The sequence below is a fragment of the Felis catus genome, chromosome A3 (genome assembly GCF_018350175.1).
Source record: "Felis catus isolate Fca126 chromosome A3, F.catus_Fca126_mat1.0, whole genome shotgun sequence".
NCBI classification, from domain to species: domain Eukaryota; kingdom Metazoa; phylum Chordata; class Mammalia; order Carnivora; family Felidae; genus Felis; species Felis catus.
In genome coordinates this window covers 51,228,336-51,254,014 of record NC_058370.1, presented here as the reverse complement: position 1 = coordinate 51,254,014, position 25,679 = coordinate 51,228,336, and the positions used below count along the sequence as shown (strand labels likewise).

The window sequence follows — 25,679 nt, the reverse complement described above, 5'->3', positions numbered from 1 at the left end:
TGCTCTCAGCTCTCATGGACCATCAGGGAATAGTGGTGCTAGGAAGGATTTGGGTGCTGATGGAGGGTTCAGCATGCACACTTGGTGATGACAAGGTGGGAGACTGGGAAAAGATCCTCAGAGGAGGCAGCAAAGTAACACTTGGGTAGGGAAACAAAGAAGGGTGCCATTTGAAGCAGGAAGAAAGGAATAGTCAAGTGAACAGAAGTGACAGAGAGCACATCTTGTGCAACCAGCTGCAAGCAGTTCAGTGAAGACAGAGTAAACACATGTCTGATTTAAGGCTTGAGATTGAGATCTGTGTTTGAATGCTGGGCTGCCATTATGATTGCTTGCCTCAGTTTCTTCCTCTGTAAAATGGCACCTACCTCCAGGGACAATGAGGATTGTCTAGCATGGCATATCTAGTGTGTATTCAGTACCTGTAGCTACTTTTATTCTTCTGTTAGAGAATAAGAATGTTAATAGAGTATTCAATGTATGAGGGTCCAAAAAGTAAATATAAATTATTACCAAAGGATCCAGGGGATTGAATTTTCTCATGAAGGCAGTGGGGACCCCCCAAGAGCTTTTACATGAGAGGGATGGAACTTGACCAAATATTACCAGGCATGGTAGGGAGGAAGAGCTGGTGTGGGGCAGCCTGAGGCTGGGAGCCACTAGAAAGGTGTTGCTGTCCTCAGGTGAGAGGTCACAGGGAGATGCAGAATTGAAGCAAATGACAAGACATTTAGGAGTCAGTATGGTTATGACTTGGAAATGGGCTGATGCTCAGGCAGAAGAAGGAACCAAGTCCAGCTACCAAGTTTCTGGACTAGTGACTGGGAGAATGACGATGACATGCCCTGGTCTAGAAGAAACCAGAAGGGACTGGCTTATGGTGGAAGACAATGACATGTAGTTTTGCAAAGTGCAGTGGATGCTGGCACACTGTGACCCACAGGCTGATTTGGATCAGCATCATTACATGGGGCTTTTATCTCGTGTATGAATCCCACCTCATCATGGTAGAAGGCTGGCCCTGCCAGTCCAGCTCACCTTGTAGATAAGGGGCAGACATATGACCAAAATCCTGGGGTAGTCATGCTTGCATGTGACTTACATTCAGAAGCCACAAACATGAGGGGCTGTGTGGATCCTTTTTAAGAGAGAAGATAGTGGTGAAAACATCCAGCTTTTCAGGGGCAGGAGGGTGGACATCTGGTGTCTAGTGCCCTGTCATCAGTGGGTGCTGAGTAGACTTCTAGTGTCCAGTGCCAGTCATCGGTGGGTGCAGGGTAGATTTATGGTGCCCAGAGCCCAGTCATCAGTAAGTATAAGGTGGAAATCTGGTGTCCAGTGTACAGCCTCATTCTGGATAGTGTTTATTTCCAGCAGCAATGAGATCTGCACCAAGGGAGCCTCGTGGGTGGGGTTGGCACTGCCTTGGCTATTGAGCCTCCAAGACTGACTCTGCCATCCCAGAGACTCTGTAAGTGCTTAAGAGTTTGCTTAAGTTAACCAAGATAAGTTCTGTTTTTACAACTCTGCCCCATGGTGAATAACTAGTTGTCTTTATACTAAAGGAGCTCTGCAGCAATATTATCTGGTGCCAGCCCTCTTGCCCCCAACAATTACCTCCCAAGCAAGTATACTCATAGAATGGTTTAAGTTCATCTGATGGTGTTTATTGGTAGCCTCTAGCTAGAGACACAGCCACTGTAGTGGCGCAGTGGTTGACTGAGCCCACAGCAGAACTTCCTAACTGATGTGCCAGACAGGTCAAAAGTATACCAAGATTCTGACCTCCTTGAGCCTTGGAGCACCCGGGCAGGACCTGGGGCAGCTAAAGTCCCAGGCCATGTCCCTTCTGGCTATAAGCATCTCATCCACTAACCCCAGTGTGCACTACACATGTTTCTATGTGCACCACAATATAGAGAGGTTGAGGAGCCCTGTTCCTCACTGAGAATGAATATCCTAGCACGGCAGCCCAGGGTTATTTGCACAAAATGCCAGTATGATGGTCTTTCTTTTTTACGTTTATTTATTTATTTTAGAGAGAGAAGGGGAGAAAGAGAGTGTGGAGGGGGAGGGGCAGAGAGCAAGGGAGAGAAAATCCCAAGCAAGCTCCATGCTGTCAGCGCAGAGCCCTACACCAGGCTCGAACTCACAACTGCGAGATCATGACCTGAACCAAAATTAAGAGTCACACACCCAACCAACTGAGTTGCCTAGGTGCCCCAGTATGATGTCCTTTCTAAGCCATGCCTTGCTAGCAACTTTCCCAATTTAAAGAATAAAATGAGACCTGCCAGTCATTTCTCCCTCTATGGAATAACAAGCAGAATTGAAAGAAATTGGCATGGCTAGGGGCAGTACAATGTTGCATCTCAGTCATTGATCACCATAGTAACCACCATGGTGTGACAAGCATTCTCTTCCATCAGACTAATTTTACATACGGGAAAAGTGAGGCACAGGATGTTTAGAACGGTTTCCTCAATGCATTCCAACCTCATACTTATCCCCACACTATTGCTGTTACAGTCAGGTTAAAGAATGGCTCCTACCACATCATATCAGTAAATTAAATGCCACTGAGTTTCCATAGCATTTTCCACTTCATTCTGCATTTAGAGAGAAAAAGCACACTGTTGGCAGTACAAGTAATGGATTGTTCACTGCAGTAATTGCCCATTTCAGCAGACCCCAACCCAGGCAGTTGAGAGGCGTTTCATCAATGTTCTCATCTTGAGCCAAAGTCAGGCAGTTTGACAAAGGCTTAATTGCATTGGCCATAGCATCCAATATGATTTGTTCTGCTTGATTAATGTGACTCTTTTTTCCAAGGGCAGAGCTCTCCCTGTAAAGTGCCAGTGTCCACACAACCTCATATCAGTGTTTAGCAGGGGCAAGAGCCTTGTACAGCCATTTATTCATTAGCAAAAAAAAACAAAAACAAAAACAAAAACAAAAACAAAAAACCAACCAACCAACAAACAAAAAGATGAAAGAGAGGTAGATACATGCAAGGCACTCTGCTAGGCTCTGGGAGTACAGAGAAGAACCTATAGACCCTATTTTTACACCCAGTTAGAAGGGCAAGGAAACAAATTCTTTCCATAGAGTTTGAAAAGCACTGTAGTGGAGGTATCCAGAGGGTATTAAGAAAGCATGGGGGGAGATATGTAATTCAGACTGGGGAGGAAAATGAGAGAATGGAAAGTTTTCAAGAGGTGGTGATCCTGCCTTGATTCTTAAAGTACAAATAGGAACTATCTGAGCAGACAAAGCACAAATAGAATTCTAGCAAGGACAAAGACATGGCAATGAGAAATACCGGAGTTTCTATTTTGGGTAACTTTATTTGTTTTGATGTGACTAAAACAAAAGGCATGGAAGGAGAAGACTAGGGTGTTAGTGACATTTTCTCTGAGGAGGCAAAATTTAATTTTAGATCTTAAAGCTAGGTAGAGCTTAGCATGAAGCAGGGGGTGAGGTGAGGTGGAAGTGTGTGGAAGGACAAAGAAAGAGGATGAGTGCCTGTGACAGAGCTGAAAGGTAAGCAGAGGAAGATCATGGAGATTCCTTTAGAACATATCATGGAATTTCAGTTTTTATGCTAAGGCCATTGGGGCACATTAGAGGGTTTTAAATAATAGATAGAATCAAAGTTTTGTATCTAAAGGATAAAGCTAAACTTCTGCTTATGACCGACCTAATGTAGTGAGGACAGGATTTGCCCTTCTACCAGAAACAATTTATAAGAACAACCGTTTGCAAGATGTCAGACATTGGAAAATCATCCATGATAATGGGACATGAGGTGTGCCCCAGCTTATTGCCTGGAGAGAAGTTCCAGACTGTGGCACAGGGAGTGGTAACAACATGGAGCCCAGAGGGCTTCCTGAAGTGAGGATGTGGAGTGAGAGTCTGGATGATGAAGGTGGTTGGAGTTTGAAGGTCAAAACCTAGAGAGGAGAGAGGGCTGCATAGGAAGAAAACCTCAAAGGATGCAGGGTGTGTCCTCTTGAGTAGTTTGCTGAGAAGTAATCAGCATATGCATGTGAAGAAACTATACAAAGCCAGGGAAACTATGAGAGCAAGGATCAGTGCTATCAGTGTCCAGCATTCACAAAGTACTGGAAATAGTGCCTGCTCCACAAGCCAGATGGAAAAACAGTTTGCGGGGTATTGAGTCATCTATGCAGAAGGACCTTGCCCCAGTCCCTAGACTAAGCACTGCTCTAGTTCCACCCAACTAGTCTTAAAAGCAAACTCAAAAAGATCAGACTGTTTCCAATTAATTTAACAGTGTTGCAGGACTAAGATCAAGAGTATCTTTAAGACTGCAAAAATACCCAGCTCTCAACATAAAAATAACAACATCTGATACCAATAAAAAATTCTTAGGCACACAGATGGAAGTATGACCCACAATGACAAGATAAACCAATCAGAACTGACCCAGATATTAGAATTAGCAGAGATTAAAACAGATATTATAATTGCATTTATTATTATGTGCTCATAGATTATAACGTGCTCAGAAAATTAAGTAGACGCTTAGAAGATATCTTAAAGACCCAAGTCAAACTTCTATATATAAAAACTACAGTGAGATCAAGAATACAGTGAATAAAATTAGTGGCAGATTAGACATTGCTGAAAAAAATATTAATGAACTTGAAGGTATAGCAATAAAAACATGAAAAATGAAAAACAAACATAAAAGAGAAACTTTAAAAATGAGCATCATAGAGCAGTGACAACTTCAAGTGGCTTTATGTATGTGTAATCTCCAAAGTAAAGGAGAAAGGGGTGAGATAGAAAGATTATTTGAAGAAATAAAAGATAAAATTATTCTAAATTTGATTTAAACTGCAAATTCACAGATCAAAGATAGCTGGTGGGCCTTGAGCACAAGAAACATGGGGAAAACTACACCAAGGAAAATGATAATCATATTGTTCAAAATCTGTGATAAAATCTTAAAAAGCAACAAGGGGGAAAAAAAGCTACATTACATAAAGTAGGAAAGAATAAGGATGACTATATACTTCTTGTTGGGAACACTTAAGTGAGAAAATAGTGTAGTAACTGAAAGAAGTACTGAAAGAAATATATCTGCCAAGTTAGCATTCTATACCCAGGGAAGTTTCTTTCAAAATGAAAGCAAAATAATTATTCACACATAGTAAAGCTAAAAGATTTCATTACCAACAGACCCACACTATGACAAATGCTAGGCAAAATTCTTGAGGAAGAAGGAAAATGGTATCAGATGGAAATACAGTGAAGGGAGTGAATGTAGGAAGGGAGTGAAGGACACAAGAAATGGAAACTGTATATATAAATATATGTTTTTTCTCATTATTTAAATACCTTTAAACTATAACAGACTGTTTAAACAAAAATAAAAACAATGCAGTGAAGGATTTAAAACACATGTAAAAGTAAAATGTATAATGTTAAAGGTACCAGAATGGAGGAATATACTATTATACTAAACTATTATATACTATTATACTATGATAAGTATGTTTTTATACTATGTGTGAAGAGTTATGGAATCACTTGTAGGAAGACTATAATAAATTAAAGATGTAAGCAAGCACTAAATATCAAAACAGAGTTGCAGCAAATAAACTGACAAAGGAGGTAAAATGGAACCACAAAAACTTCCAATTAATTCAAAAGAAGACACAAAAAGAGAGGAAAAGAAATAAAGATGCATGGGTAAAATGGCAAACATTTAGTAAAGTGTAGGTTTAAACCTGATCATATAAATAAATGTAAATGGTCTAAGCAACTTTAAATAGAATGCAGAGATTGTCAAGTATTCTTTAAAAAACAAAACAAAAACAAAACCTAACCATATGCTGTGAACAGAAAACATATTTTAATACTTAAATACATAAACACAAATAAGTAAAACAATAAAAAGTAAAAGGATCAAGAAAAACAGTTGATTTTCATTATTCACAGTAGCTATACTTTATAAATTTTCCATGGACACTCTATTAGTGAATCCTGAACCATTGCTCCTAAGTGAAATGCATATATGTGTGTATATCTCACAAAGATTATAATCTTAAATATTTTTAAAAAGTCATTCTGGTAGATTCTATTTATTTTACAAAAGAGAAAATCAGGTTCAGAGGTGAACTGCCTGAGGCCACCCCACTAACAGGTGATAAGCAGGATTCAAACATGTCCAGTTAGTCCCAGAGCCAGAGCTTCTTGCACTGCACTGCCCTGCTCCCTCCCATCTCTGTCCCTGGGCAGAGCCTCATCCTGTTGCACTTCAGCAGGGAAAATGTGACTCAAAATTTTTGCTAGTATATGCATGTCTGCAAATGACTACAAAAGCACCACAGGTACTGATTTGGGGGTTACAAATCAATTTTAGCTGGTAGATGAATTTGCACATATAGCATCTATGAATAATGAGATCTATGTACCATGCTAATACTACTAAAAATAAGTCTGAAATGCTTATATTAATATCATGGTAGAATTTATAACAAAGAATATTATTACTAAAATAAAAGGCAATTCCATAATGATAAAGGGGTCAGTTCATTAAGAGGACTAAGTGCTTATGTCCAAATAACAGAACTTCAGAATGTATAAGCAATTACTGATAAAGATGCAAGGAGAAATAGACAAATCTGCAATTATAGTCAGAGATTTCAATACTTCCCTTGATAATTGACAGAACAAGTAGACAATATTGGTAAGAATACAGAACACTATAGCAAGCTATAACCAACTTGACTTAATTAACATTTATGGAGTACTACACTAACAACAGCCAAACACACATTCTTTTAAAGTGCACACAGAATATTTACCAAGATGTACCACATTCTGGGCCATAATATTTAAATCTCTAAATTTAAAAGAATTCAGGTTTCATAATACATTCCCTGACCAAAATACAGATGAATTAGAAATTAATAACACAATGATATCCCCAAATATTTGAAACTAAATGGCACACTTAAAAGTAACCCATGGATGAAAGAAGGAATCAAAAGTGATATTGGAAAACATTTTGAAATGAATGAAAATGAAAACACAGCATATCAAAATTTGTGGAATGCCACTGAAGCAGTACTTAAGAGAAAATTTGTAGCACTAAACACCTATGTTAGGAAAAAAAAATATCTCAAATCAATCTCCTCAGTTTTACTTTAAGAAACTAGAATAAAAAGAGCAAAGAAACCATAAAAGAACCAGAAATAATCAGTGTGGAAATAAATGAAATAGAAAATGTAAAAACAGTTGAGAAAGTCAATGAAACAAAATTTGGTTCATTGAAAAGATCAGTAATAAAACTGGTAAACATCTAGCCAGAGGGATAAAGAATAAAGAGAGGATACACAGATTATCAATACCAGGAATAATAGAAGTCACATCACTTCAGATTTTACGGAATAATAAGGGCTTATAAAAAATTACGCCAATAAACTCAACAAATTAGACAAAATGGATAAATTTCTTAAAAAACATAAATTAACAAACTTAAAAAAGTAAATGACCTTAATGGGCCTGTATTTATTAAAGAAATTGAGTTAGTTAAAAACTTTCCACAAAGAAATCTCCAGGCCTTAGTAGCTTCATTGTTAAGTTATGTCTAATGGTTAAGGGAAAAAATACAATTCATTCTATGGAAACTTCCAGAAAATTGAAAAGAAGGGAGAACATTTCCTAACTTTTTCTGTAAGGCCAACTTTACCCTCATACCCAAATCAGACAAAGACATTAAAAGAAAATAAAACTACAGACCAATATCACTCATAAATATAGATGTAAAAACACTAAATAAAATTTAAGCAATCAAATAGATAATGTATCAGGACCAAGTAGAGTTTCTCCTAGGAATTCAAGTTTTTATTAACATTTAATGATCAATATAATTTACTGTATTAACAAACTAAAGAATAAAAATAACATGGTCAGTTTAATAGATGTGGGTTTTTTTTTTAAATCTAATGCTCATTCCTGATTAAAAACTGTCAGAAAATGAGAAAATAGAACTGAGCTTCTTGACCTGATAAAGGGCATCCATGAAAACCATAGCTAACCTCAGACTTAATGGCGAGAGACTAAAAACTTTCCCTCTGAGATCAAGATTAAACAAGGATATCCACTCTTGTCATTTCTATTCAATATTGTACTGTATGTTCTAGTCAGAGCAGTTAGTCAAGACAAAACTATAAAAAGCATGTAGATCAGAAAGAAGGGAGAAAATTATGTCTATTTGCTGATAACATGATCTTGTATATAGAAAACCCTGGGGAACCCACACTCACACAAAAAGCTTTCTTTAGAGCTAATAAATTAGTTCAGCAAGGTTCCAGGAAACAAGATTAATATACAAAAATCAATTTTATGTTTACATAGTACCAGTGAATAATTGCAAATTGATGTTTTAAAAAATGACAGCAATTTTAATAACATGAAAAATATAAGTTAGTTAGGGATACATCTGATAAGAGAAGAGGACATCCTGTCTGCTGAAAACTACGAAATATTGCTGAAAGAAATTGAATAAGACTGAAATAAGCAGAGAAATATACTTCATTTATGAGTGAGAGGACTTAATTTGTCAAAGTAATTATTCTTCAAAAATTTGACCTATAGATTCAATGGAATACTAATCATGATCTCACTCAACTTTTTTGTAGAAATTGGTAATCTGTTTTTCAAATTCACACAGGCATACAAAGGACCTAGAATAGCCAAAACAGCCTTGAAAAGAACAACAAAGTTGGAAGGCCACACTGATTTCAAGACATATTATAAAACGATAGTAACCAAGTTAGTGTGATACTGGTATAAAAGTAAGCCACTAGATCATTGGATACTTTTTTCTGAAAACAGAAAAGTGTCCATTAAATTTGCTGCCAGGTGGAGTCATAATTGATCTTGTTCAGATAATATTTGATGGAATGAAGGTAAGAAACCATATTTTAGTAGACTGAGAAGTGAATGAAGGACTCCTGGATAGTATAGGAGAGTGAGTTCATGTGGAAATCCCCTATTCTCTCTATTTTAAACACAGAAATGGGTTTTTTTTAATTTTTTACAAATGAATTTTATGGATCTAAACAAAATGGAACACACAATATTAAGTGGGATTGAAGCATTGGCTAACTGGAGTGAAAAGCAGGCAGTGTTGGCTAACTTTCAACTCCTGCAGGAGAAAATAGACAGGAAGTCCCTGGTGAGTGAGTATCAGGGGATCAGAGCTAGGTGCAATTGTTTGAACAGCTACAGTCTCTTCTTCGAGAATGGTTACTACTGAACTACTCTCTGGGGTATGGGAGAGAATAGAGAGTGCTACTTGGGCATAGAGCTGAGTTTGGCTCTGGCCTGAAGACAAGATCTGCACCATTCCTACAGGACCAGAGTTCAAACCATCCTGTTACAGCTGGTTCTGAGGGGGAGGTCCCAGAGTACCATTCAGAAGCTTCAGACTGAGGAAAAAATAGCAATAAGAATGTCATACACAAGACGAGTGTGCATACTGAAGTCTCAAAGCACAGGGGGAACACTAATGCATAAAAGATAGCCAATAAACTGAAGAAATGGGAGAGAAATGAGAAAGAAATCTGAAAAAGTCTTTGATACCAGTATATTTAAGATCCTCTAAAAGGAAAAATAAAGAATAACATCTAACCATCCCCCCCCAAAAAAAACATAAAAGATAGCCAATAAACTGAAGAAATAGGAGAGAAATGAGAAAGAAATCTGAAAAAGTCTTTGATATCAGTATATTTAAGATCCTCTAAAAGGAAAAATAAAGAATAACATCTAACCATCCCCCCCCCAAAAAAACAAAGAAAAAACAGGGTGTATGAAGGGGAAAAATTAGATGGATAGCTATGAATCTGAAACTGATGAATATGAAAAAAAAACTTGAAATTTTGGAAAGGGAAAAAATATATATTTAAAATACAAAATCCTTATAGGTGACATAATTTCTAGATTGGACACAGTCAAAGATGGATAGTAGTGACACTAGAACACAGAGCAGAGACGAAAACTTCCATGACAGCAAATACAAATCATACAAAAGAATGAGTAAAAGTAAGAAAGAACAAGTGTAGACACAGTCAAAGATGGAATTAGTGACACTGGAAGGCATACATGGGAATTTATCCAGAACACAAAGCAGAGATGAAAACTTCCATGAGAGCAAATACAGATCATGCAAAGAAATGAGTGAAAAGTAGGAACCAAAGCAGACACTATGCAAGGACACTAGGTATAAAGAAAAACAGGAAAAGGAGGTACTGGCTAGTAGAAGGACTATTTTTGAAATTAGAGCTGTAACTTGCTTATTAAATTACAGGAGGAAAGTTAATAAATTTAATACAAGCAAGAAGGGGATGAGCCAGGAGAAAGGACTGAGATGAGCATGAATGGGTAGACCTGTTGGGACCATATATCCTTGAGATTAGAAGGCGAGGTGGGTATAGATGTGGATGAGTTGAGAGAGAGGCTGGGCTGAAGTTTGGGGAGTTGCCAGTGTTCTATTTCATCCATGAAGTTGGAAATGATAAACTTGAGAATAAGAAATGGACAATGTTGATGGTAAGATAGGTCATTTATTCATTCAACTACTCTTTTTAAATCACCTACAGGATGACATAGCAGTGAACTGAGTGAGGCCCAATGGGATTTAGGCACTCCAGAATTGCTGGAGCCTGCCAAAGCTTTAAAGAGGAGAGGCAAAGACTAACAGAGATTGTGCAATAATAGCATTTTCTCAAGCTGCTTGCCTCTGTTGTACAGGTTGCTTTGACATTGCTAACTAGTAGGATGACTAGAGAGATAGCAGTCTAGGTCAGTCTGAGGTTGGGTGACACAGGGTGGGTAAAATTGAGGTTAAATCCCACTGATCATGAATGAAACCCTACTTTCTTCTATGAGCCAGTGTGATGAGTCATGCTCCTCTTTCTCATGGAGTTTTTTTTTTTTTTTTTCTTCTCCAGTGGTTCAATTCTGTGAAATCTGTAGAGATGTTTTAGCTGAGGTTCTCTTTTCTCAAAAACTTGTTCATTCATTTAAGAAATTTATCAAGCATCTACTGCATTCTGGGCACCAATCCAGCTGTTTGGAAAATATCAGTGAACTACACAGCAAATGTCCCACCTTCGTGAAGCTTACCTTGTAGTGGGGGGAGACAGGCAATGGGCAGTGAACACATAATGAAGAGTGCATCATACAAACTGTTAAGAGCAGATAGTGCCATGGGAGGAAAGGGAAATTAAAGCAGGGGAAGTGGGTCTGGGATCACAGAGTGGCAGCCTGCACTTTTTGGTGGGTTCGCAAGGACAGGTTTCCATGGGAAGGCGGTGTCTGAGGTGATCAGAAGCAGCCCGAAGCAACCAAGGGGCCATGTGGCTCTCTGGGGGAGAAGAGAGTGGTATATACAGCAGTCTCTGAGGTGACAGAGAGCCTGTGTTGGAGGGAGCAGCCAGGAGGCTGGAGTGGCTGAGAAGAGGAACAAGGGAGAGAACTGGGAAGGGTGTCAAAGAGATTGCCTGGCAGACAGGCTTAGAACTTTCTGGAACACCCTGTCCTCTTACATTGGGTTTGGCAGGGCAATGTGGCAGGCATGTGGAAGCAAGCCAGAGGTGGAGGGGAGTTGTGTGGGACTTGGTAGAAGAATCTAGAGCAGCCCCTGCAGTCTTTCGGGCCCAAGTGATTGTTCTTTCCTCGCCAAGCCACCACTTCTCATTCCAAGGCCAGGGGGCTGGGGTGAAGGAGAGTTCAGACAGCTGGGGAGAGGCAGACAAATGGCCCCAGGAGCATTGTCCAAGTCACGGGTTACCTCAGGCTGATTAAGTGACCCCAGTGGCTTCATCGATCTGCATAGTTACCTAAGTTGGTCTTTTGAAATGTGGGGCCATGTTGAATGAGGATTTAAACCCACCCCAAACCCTGAATACTTTTAAAACCATAAATCAGTCTTTATATATTTTACCTCCTAGAAACAGAGGACACGGTGAGAGTCCTCTGGGATCTCCCGGTGAAGAACCCGGGATCACATAATCAGATCTCACCCACTTTTCCCACGCAGTGCTGTCAGAAGGAAGAGGCCTGGCTTGCATGTGGAGGGCTGTCATTTGTCGAGCTGAGTTACTTCATATGCCAGGGAAGCACTGTTAGGATTTATGAGTAGATTATCTATTCAAGGCATATTTGGGCACTGAGAATATTGTTTTATCGCATGTGTTTTTTCATGTTGCTAAAACCATGAATGCCACGAATTCTGATGGTAGAAAATAAGGACAGTGTGATGTGTAATTGTTCTCTGGGCGACAGTGCAAAAATGACTGAATCTGACTTGCATGATGTTGCATGGGACCCATGGTGAGAAGTGGTGTTGGCTGCCACAACCTGTGTCTCCCTTTGGATCACCAGCCCAGCCCACAAGTCACCGTTCCTCTGGTGTGGCTCATTCTGTCCTCCTGTAGGTTTCTTCTGTAATTAGTAAGGAGACAGTTCTTCAAAATCACTAGCACAGGCTACAGCAGGATTAATTTTAATTTGGTGTTGTGTTTAGAAGGGACTTTATGTTTTCAAATGGCAAAGTTTTACAAATGTTATGCCTTTAGACCCCTAACATCCTTAGGAGGCATTTTTGCTGGCAGTAGGGGGCAGATTTGTCATTGTGTGGTTCCTCATGTGTGAATCTATAAACTGTTCCTTCCATGTATAGGCAAGGCAACAAGCTCAGGCAGATTGAAGGGGGCAGAGTGATGGTTCTCCCCAAGGCTGCAGCTGCCTTTCTGATGTGCCTGTCACCAGCTAAAGCTGCCTCACACACTTGGCTGTAGCTCAGCCAAGTCAAGTACCAAGTGTGCACAAAAGACTGGGTTATAGTTCTGGGGTGGAGATGAATCAGAATTGTGCTCTTGGCAATGATCACCTTATATGCAGTGGTATCTAAGAGTTCTGGGGCATCTTGGGGCTTCTTCAGGATTCTGTCATGCTTTACTTTCACGAACATTTTAACAAGGGCATTTTTAAAAAACCTTCTGAGTGTCTTAGTTCATCGCAGCAGAGAAAACCATGTAGATGGCTTTATAGGAGACTGGGAACATGCCCATGCTTGTGGCAACCTTGGAAAAGATGTTCTCACTCCTCCTGCAGGCAGGCTGTTTTGTGCCATGGCAGGGCTTTGGGAAGATGGGATGTGTTTTCCCCATTGCTCAGCCTTAGTCTCTCTACCCGTGGAGTGTGGCCAGGTCTGGAGAGACCACAGAGAGAGGTGGTGAGCCCTGGGAAGACGAGCCCAAGGAAAGAGTCTGCTGCGATTGCATTGCAGTTGCAAACTAACCTTCCAACCCCACTCTCTTTCCAATCCCGTGCTCCAGCTGCCCACTCCTCAGCCCAGGCTCAGGACCGACCAACAGCCACCGTGTCGCCCCTGCGCACCCAGAACTCCCCGTCCCGCCTGCCCACCGCCAGCCTCAGGCCCCACTCCGTGGTGTCCCCACAGCACATCCACCAGCCCCAGGTGCAGACGGTCATCGGGGCCCAGTGCCCCCGGCCGGCCATCCCGCTTACGTCTGCAGCGTCAGCCGTCACACCTCCCAATGTCAATGCCGCCAACCTCAACGGGGAGGCTGGAGGGGGGCCTGTCAGTGGCCTGTCGACATCCAGCCCCACCAACACAGGATGCAGACCAGATGAGAAAAAAAATGAGAAGGTAAGTGGCCCATCATGGGCAAGCCCTGGCCATGGCCCAGCTGGTTATTGTAGCTCTTTGGCACCAGACACCAATGACATTTTGTAAAATGAAGGCTTGGATTAGGGCGCCAGGTTCCTGCCCTCGGATGCATCAGGCCTATGACAGAGATGGAGGTCATACCAGCAGAGCAGCTGTCCTTGGAGTGGAATTCAGGCTGGCCTCAGGTTCTGGTAGGACTGACGCAGGCCCAACTATAGAAAAGATATCACTTCCTCAAGATGCCTTTGCTCTATCTGTTGGAAAATCACTGTAATATATTCATTTTGTTAGAACAAGATATTTATTGCCAAGTACCAGGTTATTATTATATTAAATATACAAATCTACTTATATGCACTGTGAACAGCACCCCCTCCCTTCAACGTATGATCTCTATGCAATCCACAGCCTGTTCAACCACATGGGACAGACTTGTTTTCTATGGAGAAACAAGAGGGGGATGCTGGTCTCATAGTTGGTGTAGACAGCATTTTCAGCTATTTAAAAAAAATTTTTTAATGTTTATTTATTTTGGGGGGGTGGGGGGAGGGCAGGAGGGAGAAGCAGAGAGAGAGGGAGACAGAATGAAAATCAGTCTCCAGGCTCTGAGCTGTCAGCACAGAGTCTGATTCAGGACTTGTATCCATGGGCCAAAGTCAGACGCCCAATCAACTGAGCCACCCAGGTGTCCCTCAGCTATTCTTTTAACTGTGAAGAATATTGAGCTTATTTCACAAAAGAAATCCAAGTCCAATGAGCTTGCTGTTGCTACCCAGCTAGACACTGGATTAACCAAGATTAGAATCCAGATTTCAAATCAGTGCTGCCTGACGAAACTATAAATCAAGTCACATATCTAATTTAAAATCTTCTAGTGGCCAATAAAATTGAAAGGCAAAATTCATTTTAATGGTATGATCTATTAAAGCCAATATCCAAAAATAATATCATTTCAACATGTAATTTATACTAAAATATTTTTGATGAGGTATTTGCCATTTTTCACATTCAGTTTTTGAAATCCAGTGAGACATCTCCAGTGCTTATGGGCCACTGCACTGCCCATTGCTGTATTAGACAGTTCAGACCCACACCTTCAGCTGGAAACTATTCTCTTCATTGGCCTTGCTGTATGAATGATTTATTCTCATTCCCTCCTGGCTTCACCACATTGTGTAGTTCTTTTAAAACCTTTCTATATAAAACTAGTCTTTTGACTAAAGTGTGCTTGCCAGGGTTTTGGTGAGCCCCACAACACTAGAGGGTATATTCAAGGCAAGGACAGCCTTTCCTGTCCTTTGGGGACAGTACCAAAACCAGTGTTGACTGTCCAGTCCACATGCCCAGAGTGCCCCAAAGGCATGCCCACCAGCTCACCTGCTATGTTTGGCAGGAGCCCGGATACCTCTCAGATATGTGCACACCAGACTCCTCGGGGCCACCAGATCAGTGCTCAGGCCTCCTTACCGCCTGTCTCATCAGGTCCGGAGGAGTGTTATTCTCACACTCAGAAGTATGGAAGAGGTCTCAGTAACAGCCACTGCTGCTGTGCTTTCAGCCAGCAAAGCTCAAGTCCCCTTGAGATCAACAGAGTTCCCAGGCATGAAGAGAAATGGTTGTTCTGTGTTTTGCGTCCATGTCTGTTTGCAAATCCCTTAGGTCTTGGCCTGCTCCCTTCCACCTTGCAGCCTGGTTAGGAGAGGTAGCTGGGTCTCATCAGGAGGCAGAAGTAGGTGTACAAGCCCACCCTCTTACTTGAACACTCTCCCTGGAAGACTCTATCCTCCAGGCCTTAAACAGGGGATGGACTTGGAAAGGGAAGGACAATAATAGTTCTGTAAACATTTCTGGTTCTTTGACAAAAAATTCTCTCTGTCTGGTTTGCAAAACAAAGGGCTAACTTAAGTCTGACTCATGACAGTAGAGCCAAACTAGTAGGAATCTACACTGAGAAAGATACTGTTTGCCGTCTTGACCTCCTAAGCATGTTGCTAAGGAAAACCAGCGCTCGACCTACTCTCCACATTCCCAGCCTGTTAGACATTTATCAGGTATTTTATCTTCACTCAAGGTTTACTCTCTACTAACAATTCTTCGCCATCAGCAAACAAGAGTGAGTCCAGGAGACACCCAGAGGGACCCTCTTGATGAAAGGTACCTTTGAAGGAAGCCCCACTCCCAGAAGAAATGCAGCAGATATGTCCACTTAGCTCTGGCAGCAGAAATGCACTGGCCTACACCAGCCTGTATCCAGCTAGGCTCAGGGCTGGGCACAGACGACTCACAGCATGGGGGTGCTGTTCATGCTGTGCTCCCAAGTAGGAAGTGAAATGGACTTTGTGGGCTTAAGTGAGCATATGTTCGTAGGTACAGCAGCAATCGTCAGCATCAAACCCTGGTAGAGAAATACTATATATTGTTCTTCCACATGTCATGTGTGATTTTCATTTCTCACCTCTCAAAGCAAAAAAAAAAACACAAAAAAAAAACAAAAAAAACACTGGTCTGAAAAAAAATCCCTTCTGTATTCCCAGTTGAATTTCTCCTATTTTATAGTAAAGAGCAAAAATCCACAGTTGTGGTTTCTAGTGGAAGAGCCAAGACAGTGGCTGTTCACCTGAACCTGTCTGGTGTGCTCCAAGCTGGTCAAGTGTGCTGGGGCTAGGGCCTGGCACCCTCGTGCTGCACCCCCTCCCCCGCCAGGGCCACAACTGAGCAGATGTCACCAACTTTGAAAACACAACACTTGGCCTCAGGTCTGTTTCTGGGGTAACCCCATCACAGATGTGCATATGTCTAATTATGGTGAAAGGATTTTTTAAGAGTAATTTGCAGTATTCTCCAGGTTGTTTCTGTTAGTGAATTTTCCTTTGAAAAAGATGGAGCTCCTAGCCCTGCTGTCCACAGAGACCATAGCACCTACATGTTTTCACAGTGCTGAGTTGTTCTGGAATTCGATCCAGGCCCTTCCAAGCATGTGCACAAGAGAGAACACCATGGCTTATGGGGCTCCTGGTGCCTGAGATAGGGGCAGGGTGATTCTCTCCTAGGAACATGGGAGATTTATTCCCAGGTGTCCCCACATGTAGGGTACAAAGAGGCCCCGAACCTGGCTCGTGTGTGCTGACTGCTGTGCAGAGATCCTTGGGCAGCTGGCCCTTTGCTAGTTCTACCCTCTGGGATTGGGCTTCTCAGCCCTGCTGCAGGCAGGCCTTGCACATCAGCCCTGCTTGGCCTACTGTTGAGTTGAGGCCTCTAGAGAGACTCAAGTGCTGCCAGGGTGGGGACTCTTTCTATAGACTGGATCCTGAGCCAGAGTTCCTCTCTGGGCCCAGGGCTTTTGTCACAGTGTGCATCCTCCAGCCTCTCTCTCAGAGCCTCTTCCTGACCATCTTCCTGGTATTATGGCTTCCTACAGGGGCTGTACTGTGGCTGGGCTGCCATATAACAGCAGCTCCATCCTCCTGGAGAGCTTCCCACTTCCTCCAGTGGTGCCCAGTCCAGCAGTGTGCCCTTATGCCACAGCCCTGGAGCCCACAGTGCTAAAGACTGGAGTGCTCCCTGACACTTGAGTCAAAGGGTAGATAGAGGACAGGCCTGAGATGAGGGAGTTCTGATCTAAGGATTCATTCAGAGGTCTGGACAGCACTAGGAACTCTTCCAAGCACCTTGGGCCATTTGGGCTGACCAGGGATCTGTTCTGCCATGGGACAGATCTACCAGGGATGGCCCTGCATGAAGAGTGTCCCCCCTCCAAGAAGACCTGAGAAGGATGTATACTGTGAAATCACAGGGTACCCCAAGATGGATGGATTCCTTCCTACTCTCCCAGATTGGAAACAGTAGAGGCAGCCAGGCCATGGGGGAAACCTTAGGACACAGAGAAGACCCCAAGACATGAGAAAGACCCTAGCATATGGAAGTCATAAAGGTTACGATCATCTGGGGAGTGTCATTGGAGGTCTTCCCATCCAAAGACCTGGGTCTAGTATTTCTGAAGAAGGGACTGGATACAACTTGAGGAGTCATCTTTTGGTGCCCACAGATCACAGAGTGGAAAGAAAATCTTGGGAGAATTTTAAGAATGATGTATAATATTTAAGTTAACCCCTTTTAATTTAAAAAAATCCCTTTTTGTGGTTGAAACAACCATCAAATATCACCTATCATGTCCATCCATGACTGTTTTCTATTTCTGAGGCCTCATGAACACTTGGCACCAGATGATATGGATCAGTTATCCCTACGGGTTGACTCTGGGGGAAAGTCATCTATCTGGAGGCATAGAGGCACAGTCAGTGACTAGCAGCAATGATGTACTGAGGAAGTAAGTGGAAGATTGTGGCCCTCCTGAAGCCATGAAGCTTTCCCTGGCCACCTGGCTAGAAGTCACTCACTCACCCCTCTCTCTTCGGTGTATTCACCCCTCTCTCTTTGGTGTATTACAAGGAAGATTTGTGTGGCCCAGCCAGAGTGCTGGGTCCTGAGGGTCTATAGCAAAGGAAGATTCCACCCCAGCCTGAAGGAACACTGAGTCTAGTACCAAGATGCAGACTGGGAAACAGACAACTGCAAAAGAGTATGATAGGTCTGGGGACAGGGAAGCTTCCTGGAGGAGTTCTGCCTGACAGGTAGAAGGACCTTCTAATCTGAGGGATGTGGTCCAAGGGTGAGGAGCCCAGGAGCAGGTGGGAGATAGCAAGACAGCTCTGGAAGGGCCTTGAGATCAGTTAGGCACTGCTCAGCATATTGAGGAGTCTGGTATTAGGCAAGAAGATAGGGTTTAAGATTTAATCAAAGGAGGTTAGCTGTGTTCCTTCCCTTCTCTGAGTTGTGAGCCCCTCAGTCTTCTTCTTCCTACTCAGGTAACTGAATCCCACTTTGTGACAGCCCCTCTAACTGGTGCCATATGTCCATTTAATACTATCCTTGGTGTCAGCATACCTTTGTGATCACTGGCTACAGCAGTATTTTTCAAACCACATGTTCAAAAGTGACCCACTCATGAATCACCAAACCAATTTAGTGGATTTGGATGAACATTTTTTTTATATCAAATAGAATGCACAGAATGAAATAGAATAGACTAGATCAGCATGCATAGCACACGGTAGGAATCAGTATATTTGGGGGAAAATGGTGGTTGTTGTGTGCTGAGTCCTGACATTTCCAAAAAGTCTCAGAGCCCTGATCAACAGACCCTGAAGAGTACCTTCCTTCTAGAAAGCCTCTGGTGATATTTGTAGACTAAAGGGATATTTGTAAACTAAAAGTAATTGGGAAAACTGTTTCCAATGAGTTTTCATTCCCATGACTATATGAAATTCTTTACTTTATAGGTCAGAAGAAAGTTAACTTTCTGCATATGGATGAAACAGCTTCAGTTCCACACAGTAATAGAATATTAGAACCAGAAAGAGACTCTAAAGATCTTTTCATTAAACTCCTCTTTTTTGATTATGCTGCTGAGGCTCAGGGATGTTGAGAGGCTCACCAGGTGTTACATGGCATCAGTAGTGCAGCCAGTCCAAGGACTCTGGTTTCCCGACCCCTGTGTCAGTTCTGCCAGGCTCTGTTGTGCTGACTTGTGGTGGTCTCTCCAGTCTCATGAGGCCGAGGCCTCGGGTGGTTTGGGCTTGTCCAGGAGTCCCACAGTGAGAGGACAGGGGTAGCTATGGGAGGAGGCTGTAGGGTCTGCCCAGGAAAGGGGAGTGTGAGGCTCTGCCTTGTTTTCCACACTGGACTCAACTGCAGCCAGAGCCCATGTGACAGTGAACCACTTGGTCAAATCCAGATGGATAGCATGACCTTTCTAATTAAGGCTTTGGGGAGCTGGTCTGAAAGGAACAGCAAATCTGACAGGATGACCGATAACAGCGGCAGCTAGGCCTGGCCAGTAGCAGAGCCAGTATGGGAAGTGTGTTGCAGATGAACTTTGAACTTGTTCTTTATTATCTATATCCCACTCATTTAAAAGCATATATATGTGTGTGTATATATATATATATATATATATATATGCTGATAATAAGACATATATTACATAGGGTTACAGTTATATTTTCAATGAAAACCCAGGAATATGAAATATAAAGGAAATCTTGAGGGTGAAGCTCTTTAGAACAACCAGGCAGTTTTTTCTAAATTGAAGAATCACTGGTTTATGAATCACTTTCTCTCCATTAGGCTTACTGCAATAAGCAAGCCTTTACTTGTACTGTTTCTGAAATGCAGACTGGAAGGGGGGCTGCTGTAATCTCCATAACCAACATATCAGTTGCTGCCAGTGTGTTTTCAATTTTGAGATAGGCAGAGGCTCTCCTGCTGTCACACACTAGCTGCATGGGCCCCAGCAACCAAGCCAGTGGTGAGGAGGTGTCCTGCTGCGTCAGTTGACACTTATCAGAGGTGGGGGTAGGGGGCTGACCTCACCAGATCTGAATTGCACTGTAGGCCTGGTTCTCCCACTGATAGGGAAAGAGTAGCACCTGGCTTGCTTACAGGTCAGGCCCCAATATGCAGAGACCCTCAGAGCAGTGCTGTGTCTCAGGTGTGGCCACAGGGGAAGAGGGTGACTCATGAAGCATGGCTGGGCCCACAGACCCATGTGGCACATCATCATGGGCTTTGGGGACCTTGGCTGCCTCAAAAATGAGTCACTGATGAGTCTGGTGGTCAGTTGGTCGGCTCTGGGCTATGGGAACGCACTTCCTTCTAGGGACTCTCATGCTGGGCAGCTCTGATCACCCTTGCACTGGCATTGGCACTCTGGCTGGGCAGGGAGTCCCTTTCTGACTGCTGTGGGCAACTAGAGCCCCAACAACTTCAGACCTTCTCCTCTTTTCCCTGGGGTTTGGCTGCCTTCTGTGGGATGAGGAAAGCTGGCATGTAGCTTATGAGTAATCTTTAGGCTGAAAATGAACGCATCCTGAAAGCATGAACCCCAGCTGTCAAAACACTCTGAAGTTTTATAAGAAACTTATTTTTGGAAGAGGGCATGCTGCTAGAGTGTCACTTCCCTGATGACAAGGGCAACTTGACAAGATGACAACTTCTTCCTCATGCGCATCAGGGCACAGGCCCCCAGGTGGGACAGGACAGTGGCCTCACCCTGGTCTTGGAGAGCTCAGAGGAAGCCTGAGGCCTTCTTGGGGGTTGGCTGTCTCCCAGGAAGGCACCACAGGGCCAGGCCATTCCCCCAACTTTCCCATAGAAACCCCCAGCTTTTGTTCTGAGGTGAGACTCAATCCAGTGCACTTCCAGGTGTCTTCTTAGTGGGGCACTGGGGACCCTTGCAGGGCACAGATGTGGACATGGAAGTCCAGGTAGCCAGGTGGCCTGCACAAGGCCATGCACCTCATCATCAGTGGGAATAAAGCCAGCCCCTTGGTGTTCAGGAGAGGGCCACTTCCTCTCCTCTGCCTCTATTGGACAGCTTCTCCTATTGGGACCCCAGGGTATGTGGGCATGAAAGAATGCACAGACTGATTAATGAGCACAGAGGGTGTGCCTGGGGCACAGCTGTCAAGTGTGAATCAGGGCCCTTCTATATATCAATCATGTGACCTTGAGCAAGTTCCCTCACCTTTCTGTGCCTCCATTTCCTCATCTGTAAAATGAGGATGATAGCACCTACCACCCTGACTTTTGGGGAGGAGTAAATTAGTTAATTTCACAAATGCTCAGCCTAGTATTTGGAATAAAAATATTGTAAATGATTAATAAGAATTTGGTATAATTGATGGTCAGATTCCGTAAGAATTATGAGATAGATATAGATGTAAAACTTGTATCCCTGGCGCTTCTGATAAAAGATGAAAAGGGCATTTGATTTTGCAGTTTTAGAAAAAAAGACACTTAACATTGCCAAATGGAGAGATGTAGGCTGCTCCAAAATGAACCTCAATTGATTGGTGTAATCTATTAGTAAAATGGTAATTATTCATCTCCTCAGCCACTGGAGGTTCCATTTTCTGGTTTATTTTTCCTGTGACCACTGAGAAACATAGATATAAAGGGTTTTCTTAGGTGTCAATTTTGTACCTGACATTTAGCCTAAACAATGTCAACTGCAAAGCATGAAACCAAAATTCGTTTTTAAAATTGTAATAAACTAGCAATGGAAAAGAATTTGTGATTACCAGTAATAGCCACGGGGGTTCTGTCATTCTCCCCAGAGGGCAAAGTTCACCATAACTCATTAAGATTGTTGGGGGATTTTACACTCTAGTGGCACATGATGTAGCCCTCCCAGACACAAAGAGATGACTGTGGCAGCAAGGTCAGCGATGTAGATTGTAGGCGTGCAAGTGGCCGAGAGCCATGGAACGCACTTGATTCCCATAGCAAGTTTGTATTCTACCGTACAAAATTCTACCATTATTATCGCCTCCCTCTTCATGACATATCTTCATATTGCTCATAAAGACAAGGTGTTTTTTTCATAGTCTTCCCTGCCTAGGGAAAAACTCAGCTGATGGAATCAGTTAAAAAGTAAAACATATACACATACCCCATAAGCCACACCAGAAGGTAGTGCTTACAGAGTAGACGCAATAGGATGCCCTTCCCAGAAGGTAGACAGTGTCAGCTTGATGGGGCATCTCTAATATTCTAGAGAACTTGTGAGTGCTTTTCCATCTTGTCACATAACTGAGAGCAATGATGAGAAAGAACAGAGTGCTGGTGTCATCATTTTGTTTGCTGTGATTTTATTTGGTTTTGTTGGTGCTCCCACACAGACAGTGGTGGTAGAGGCGAGGGAATTGTGCCATCACTTCCAGATAAGACAACTTTATACCATTTTTTCCCTCTGGGGTAAAGTGACTCTTGGGGCAGACTTGATTTTTGTTTACCTGGTGTTTTATGTGCTTATTTCCAGGCCATATCTTAATAAATTACAAGACACATCTGCATATAGCATGAGAATGAAGTTCATTAATCTTTTTAGAAGATTCACAGTCTTTCTGTCCATCTCAAGCAGACCTAATGGGTCAACTTAATGAAAACGTTACTGCTTTCTGATCTTTGTAATACCAGCAGTAATGGCTAGATTACTGGCTTGCATCAACTGCCTTCAGACTCTTAGTTCTCTCCTTCACTTTGTATCACCCTAGACAAATCCCTTAGACTTCAGTTTGCTTAATATTAAGATGGGAATAATATCTTCTGCTATTAAAATATTAATTATTGGTTTGTATCAGTCAGAATTCCCTAGAGGAATAGAACCAATATGAAATATAGCTATAAATATTTGTTTTAGTAATTGGCTCACATGTTGAATGTGGAGGCTGGCAAGCCCACCTGTGGGGAATGCCACAGGCTGAAAACTCAGGCAAGAGTTGATTCTGTAGTCTTGAGGCATAAATTTTTCTTCCCTAGGAAGCCTCAGATTACTCTTAAGGCCTTCAGTGGATTACAAGAGGCCCACCCATATATCCAGGCACATAGTCTAATTAATCTCTTTTACTTAAAGTCAACTGGTGATCACATCTACAACATATTTTCACAGCAATGTATGGACTAGTGCTTGACTAAACCACTGGGCAATGTAGCCAACCAAGTTGACACTTAGAACTAACCATTACTATTCACCCTCCCTCAACTTGGCACTTGTAGCCATCTCTGTAAACCATACTTAGTATCCAAATAAATACAACAGTGAAGTTATGCTTCTGCCTAATATGATACATCTATCCTGTATACAACTGAAAATGCACTAGCCCTTACCCCAGAAGAGGATGTAAAGTCCTTAGGCAATGTTCACTTTTCTCCTTGATATCCTGTAACTTAAATACTGTGATATAAAGTTAAAAATATTTGAATACTATAATATGAAGTCAGTACAACTTATATGATAAGGGTATAAGAGAGGGAAGAAAAAGATTATACACACACACACACACACACAAACATATTCAAAACAAAACAGAGAAAATGCTCATGACTATTACAGTCATTGTTTCTGTAACTGGTCATATCTGGTATTTATAACTACCTTCTTCCATGATGCACCCCATATTCCCTTTGCCTTCAGCAAGCACCTCAGTAAGTTGTCATTCCTTATCTGTAGGGTGACCCAAATATTCATTCCTGAAGGGTCTGGGCTCTTAGCAGTACTGACTGAACTGGGTTGTTGTAGCTTTCCATTGACCATAGTCACAGGACATTGTAATACTAAGAGATACACCTCTATTGTGCAGTACAGCCCAGTTTTCCCTAAACTAAACCCTACATCTGACTGAAATAGTTACAGTAAGGATCAGTCACTGAAGCCAGTAAAATAACTACTTTCTTTGCCTGTTTATTCAGTCATGAGGAGTCCAAAATGGTCAAATGGGAGTCTTAACTTCCAGTTCAATAGGATTGTTGTTGTGCCTCGTGATGGAAGCACTCCTACCTTAGAATCTAAGACCTCTAGGCCCACACAGCATAGAGTCATGGGGACAAAAATAGAAACTTTTGCTAGTGGGCCTCCAGGTGTAACAGCGTATGGTGCCATTCCTATTTCCACCCTCCTGATTCCCGGCTATAGGAGAAACAGCACCATCAATTGGGTGCTGACTTGGAGCACATACAGCCTCCTGGAGAACCTTGCCCCCAAACCTGCAAGGTATTGCCACCCAGCTGGTATTGTAACTGGATCTTCAGAAGGCCATTCTGTCAAGCCAACTTCTTTAAGATAGGAACAAAGTGAGACCAGTGAATTCCATGAGTCTGGACCTGTTGCCACACTTCCTTTGTTGTGAAGTGAGTTCCTTGATCAGAAGCAATCGCTGTGTGGAATATGACAATGACGGATAAGCCATTCTGAAATCCACAGATAGTAGTTTGGGCAGAATTGCATGCAGGGAAGGCAAGTCCATATTCAGAATAAGTGTTTCAGTAGGGACAAAATGCTGCCCATCTCATGATGGAAGGAGACCAGTATCGTAACCCTGTAACCAGTATCGTAACCAGGTAGCTGGCTGTTCACTCCAGAGAATGGTTCCATATCAGGAGCTCAGTGCTGATCTCTACTGCTGGCAGAATGGGCATTTGCAGTGCCTATAACCAAGTTGTCCCTGATGAGCGGAAGTCCACAATACTGGACCCATACATGACCTCCACCCTATAACAATAGTCATTTGACAGGGCTGGCTAGGGAAAGAGGATGACTGGTATCCAGAGAATGGGTCATTAAAATCCTCCTCTGCTGAGGTCAGCCTTTGGTGAACATTCACACAGGACACACATTCTTTTCACATTTTTTGCCCATTCATAGAGCTCTATCCATTTACCACTTTCCCAGATCCCCTTGTCACCAATTTTCTAATCATGTTTCTTCTAAGTCATCACCATCCAGCCAAACCATTAACTATAGCCTATGAATCAGTACACAGTAACACCTCTAGCTATCTCTCCTTCCAAGCAAAATGAGCAATTGGATGCACTTCTCAAAATTCTGCCCACTGGAAGGATTTCTCTTCACCACTGTCCTTCAAGGATGCCCCATAAAGGGGCTACAGCACACAACTGTCCACGCTTACATGGAGCCTGCATATCTTACAGAACTGAGTCTTCTCTTCCTCTGTCGACTGATCATAGGAACTCCCTGTGAGGCCACAGGTGCAGGCTGGGAGAGAGAAGACCATGTAGCAGGAGCCAGACCATGGGTATTGGAGCCACTTCATGTAACTTACTCGTGCCTAAGGGCCTGCTTGGGCTTGTTCATGTATATACCACCTCCATCTGATGATGGAGTGCTGCTGTGCACACCCAGTTTTATAATTTGGTGGGTCAGGTAACACCCAATTCCTGATGGGCAGCTCAGGCCACGTGATAACTTGGCAGCTCAGGGTTAAGTGTTCAGTCTCTACTAAGACACAATAACAGGCCAAGAGTTGTTTCTCAAGATGAGTAGTTATTTGAAGAGCTTGGCAAGGCTTCACTCCAAAATCCT

General features: G+C 42.5%; 1 protein-coding gene across 2 annotated transcripts in view; it reads left to right on the top strand.

Annotated features, from left to right (window-relative positions):
* SH3RF3 (SH3 domain containing ring finger 3) overlaps window positions 1-25,679 on the top strand; it is a 367,542-nt gene that overhangs the window by 295,733 nt on the left and 46,130 nt on the right. The window contains exons 8-9 of one of the 2 annotated variants that reach the window (XM_045053970.1): window positions 13,383-13,717; window positions 15,843-16,212. In XM_045053970.1, coding sequence (XP_044909905.1) covers window positions 13,383-13,717; window positions 15,843-15,902 — 395 coding nt within the window. In that variant the 3' untranslated portion in view covers window positions 15,903-16,212. Of the gene's footprint in view, window positions 1-13,382; window positions 13,718-15,842; window positions 16,213-25,679 lie in introns of those variants that run through there. The other variant, XM_011281104.4, reaches the window with a different exon arrangement.